Source organism: Sinocyclocheilus anshuiensis, unplaced genomic scaffold, assembly GCF_001515605.1.
Source record: "Sinocyclocheilus anshuiensis isolate Anshui unplaced genomic scaffold, SAMN03320099.WGS_v1.1 scaffold1762, whole genome shotgun sequence".
Taxonomy (NCBI): Eukaryota; Metazoa; Chordata; class Actinopteri; order Cypriniformes; family Cyprinidae; genus Sinocyclocheilus; species Sinocyclocheilus anshuiensis.
In genome coordinates this window covers 685,606-688,211 of record NW_015547656.1, presented here as the reverse complement: position 1 = coordinate 688,211, position 2,606 = coordinate 685,606, and the positions used below count along the sequence as shown (strand labels likewise).

The following is a 2,606-nucleotide window of genomic DNA, read 5'->3' as shown; positions in this document are numbered from 1 at the left end:
ATATATATATATATGTGTGTGTGTGTGTGTGTGTGTGTGTGTGTGTGTGTGTGTGTTTACCTGCAGCATGTATCCTCTCACGTAATCGCGCAGTGCCCAGCCGAGTGTGTGTATGATGTTGAGCACCTGTGTGTGTGTGAGGAGGATCAGCAGGATCTTCATCTGGACGGGAAGAGCCGGCGTCCCGTACAGAATCAGGCTGCTGATGTCAAACACCACGCTACTCTGGACGATCTCCACCTGCCCCGAACACAGCAGAGCCGGAGCGCACACCTTACCCACCGCTGCACACACACACACAATACACACGACAGAGTCACTGGTGACGGGAATCCAGTCTTCAGGCAAACACACACATACACACACAGACACACACACACACACACACTCACATGTGTGATTCATACCGTGAAGGACCCAGCCATGTGCACAGCGATCACATGACCTGATCTGAGTTTGTCCTGGCAGGAAACACTCACACGGACAGCCAGCTTGTGTGCAACCAACAACCTGCAGAACAAGAAAGTAGAGCGAAAAAGTGTGAAACGCTTCTAAGGTTTACACATTTTAAACTTATAAATAAAATAAACCAGACCAAAAGAGTTTGTTTCTCATTACAGTCACTTTGAAGCTCAAACTGGGCGACACATGTTTAATCTGAATCTGATATTTAAGAAAACAATAATAAATGTATGCTTTAAATAAAATTTAAAAAATTGAATTAAAATAAATCAAATTATAACAATAAATAAATGATAAATAACAAATTTTAATATAATTATAAAATGTATAAAAAAATAAAAAAGCAGAATAAAATTGCAATTTGGTATGTAAAAATTTTTTTAAATACATTTTTCTAAATAATTACTTTTTAATTTTAAAGTTTATTGGACTGTGTTCACAGTGAAGTATGTGCGTTTATGGTTATGATTGAATGAATTGCTTCAGGTTAAAAACTGTTGTGAAGGATGACCAGAGTTACAGTTTCACACTGAAATGTATATGAAATTTTTAAGGATTTTAAAATTCAATTTATTTCACTAATTAAATATAGTCACGCTGACCTTCAAAATAGAACAATCTGAAAACACAGTAAAAATGTCATTTAGAGCACAAGTATATTTCAGGTCAATTTTACACCTTATTTATAAAGTTGATGATGCTGTTTATTGATTTTAGTGAATTAATGATAGAATTGTCCACCTGTGCCTCCTCCTTCATCTTCAGAGTCTGCTCATCTCGCTTCAGAAGAGACTCGTCACTGTCCGTCTGTCAAACACGCAGATGCCGAACAATCAGCGTCAACATACTAATGAACAACGCAGGAGAAAAATCAGACAAAAATGTTCTCGCTCTCCAATGCATGACGATAAAATTAATTGAACCGAGAAAGAACTACATTAGAAACAAACGTTCTAATAGTTCGAAGTGAAGTGTTTTTCAGCCGGTCATCATGTTTTCTGCTGAAATGACTCATAAATCTCACGAAGACTTTCAATAAACAGGAATATTTAGAGAACATATTTCTCAAAAATTAAAAGTATGCACATGTGCGATACCTCCTGGAGGAGTGTGTGTGTCCATGTCCCCATATCTTCAGACTTTCCCGGGTTTAGTCCGTATCTGGAGTCTCCTGATGAAGTTCTGATGGGATCCTTGGGGCCCGAGGAAATATAAAGAGCCCTAATCACTATCACTCTCTCTCCAAACCGCCAGACTCCGCCCACTTCTAATGAGAACAGCAGAGCGGCTGCGTTTGATTGGACGAGAGCGTTCCTTTGTCTTGAAGAGACAGAAATTCCAAAACAACTCAGAAACACTCGGGAGGGGACGAGCTCTGGGCTAAAACTGCACAGAGACACAGATCTCAAATGTGCTGATCGTGTGTGTGTGTGAGTGTGCAAGTGTGTGTTTACCTGCAGCACAAACGCACAGCGTCCATCGGAGTGTGTGTGTGGTGTTGAGCACCTGTAAGTATGTGTGTTTTGCGTGTGTGTTCACCTGCAGCATGTATCCTCTCACGTAGTCGCGCAGTGTCCATCCGAGAGTGTGTATGATGTTGAGCACCTGTGTGTGTGTGAGTACGCTGAACAGACGATCCAGCAGGATCTTCATCCGGACGGGAAGCGCCTGCGTCCCGTACAGAATCAGACTGCTGATGTCAAACACCACGCTACTCTGGACGATCTCCACCTGCCCCGAACACAGCAGAGCCGGAGCGCACACCTTACCCACCGCTGCACACACACACACAATACACATGACAGAGTCACTGGTGACGGGAATCCAGTCTTCAGGCAAACACACACATACACACACAGACACACACACACACACACACTCACATGTGTGATTCATACCGTGAAGGACCCAGCCATGTGCACAGCGATCACATGACCTGATCTGAGTTTGTCCTGGCAGGAAACACTCACACGGACAGCCAGCTTGTGTGCAACCAACAACCTGCAGAACAAGAAAGTAGAGCGAAAAAGTGTGAAACGCTTCTAAGGTTTACACATTTTAAACTTATAAATAAAATAAACCAGACCAAAAGAGTTTGTTTCTCATTACAGTCACTTTGAAGCTCAAACTGGGCGACACCTGTT

The 2,606-nt window shown here is 42.1% G+C and overlaps 1 protein-coding gene across 1 annotated transcript in view; it reads right to left on the bottom strand.

Moving 5' to 3' along the window:
• Window positions 1–1,592, bottom strand: part of LOC107702152 (zinc finger protein basonuclin-2-like) — a 6,620-nt gene extending 5,028 nt beyond the window's left edge. The window contains exons 1-4 of the mRNA XM_016504393.1: window positions 1,560–1,592; window positions 1,204–1,269; window positions 408–510; window positions 61–284 (exon numbers count right to left, since the gene is read on the bottom strand). Of these exons, the coding sequence (XP_016359879.1) occupies window positions 61–284; window positions 408–510; window positions 1,204–1,269; window positions 1,560–1,592 (426 nt within the window). The remainder of the gene's footprint in view (window positions 1–60; window positions 285–407; window positions 511–1,203; window positions 1,270–1,559) is intronic.
• Between the last annotated feature and the right edge of the window lie 1,014 nt (window positions 1,593–2,606).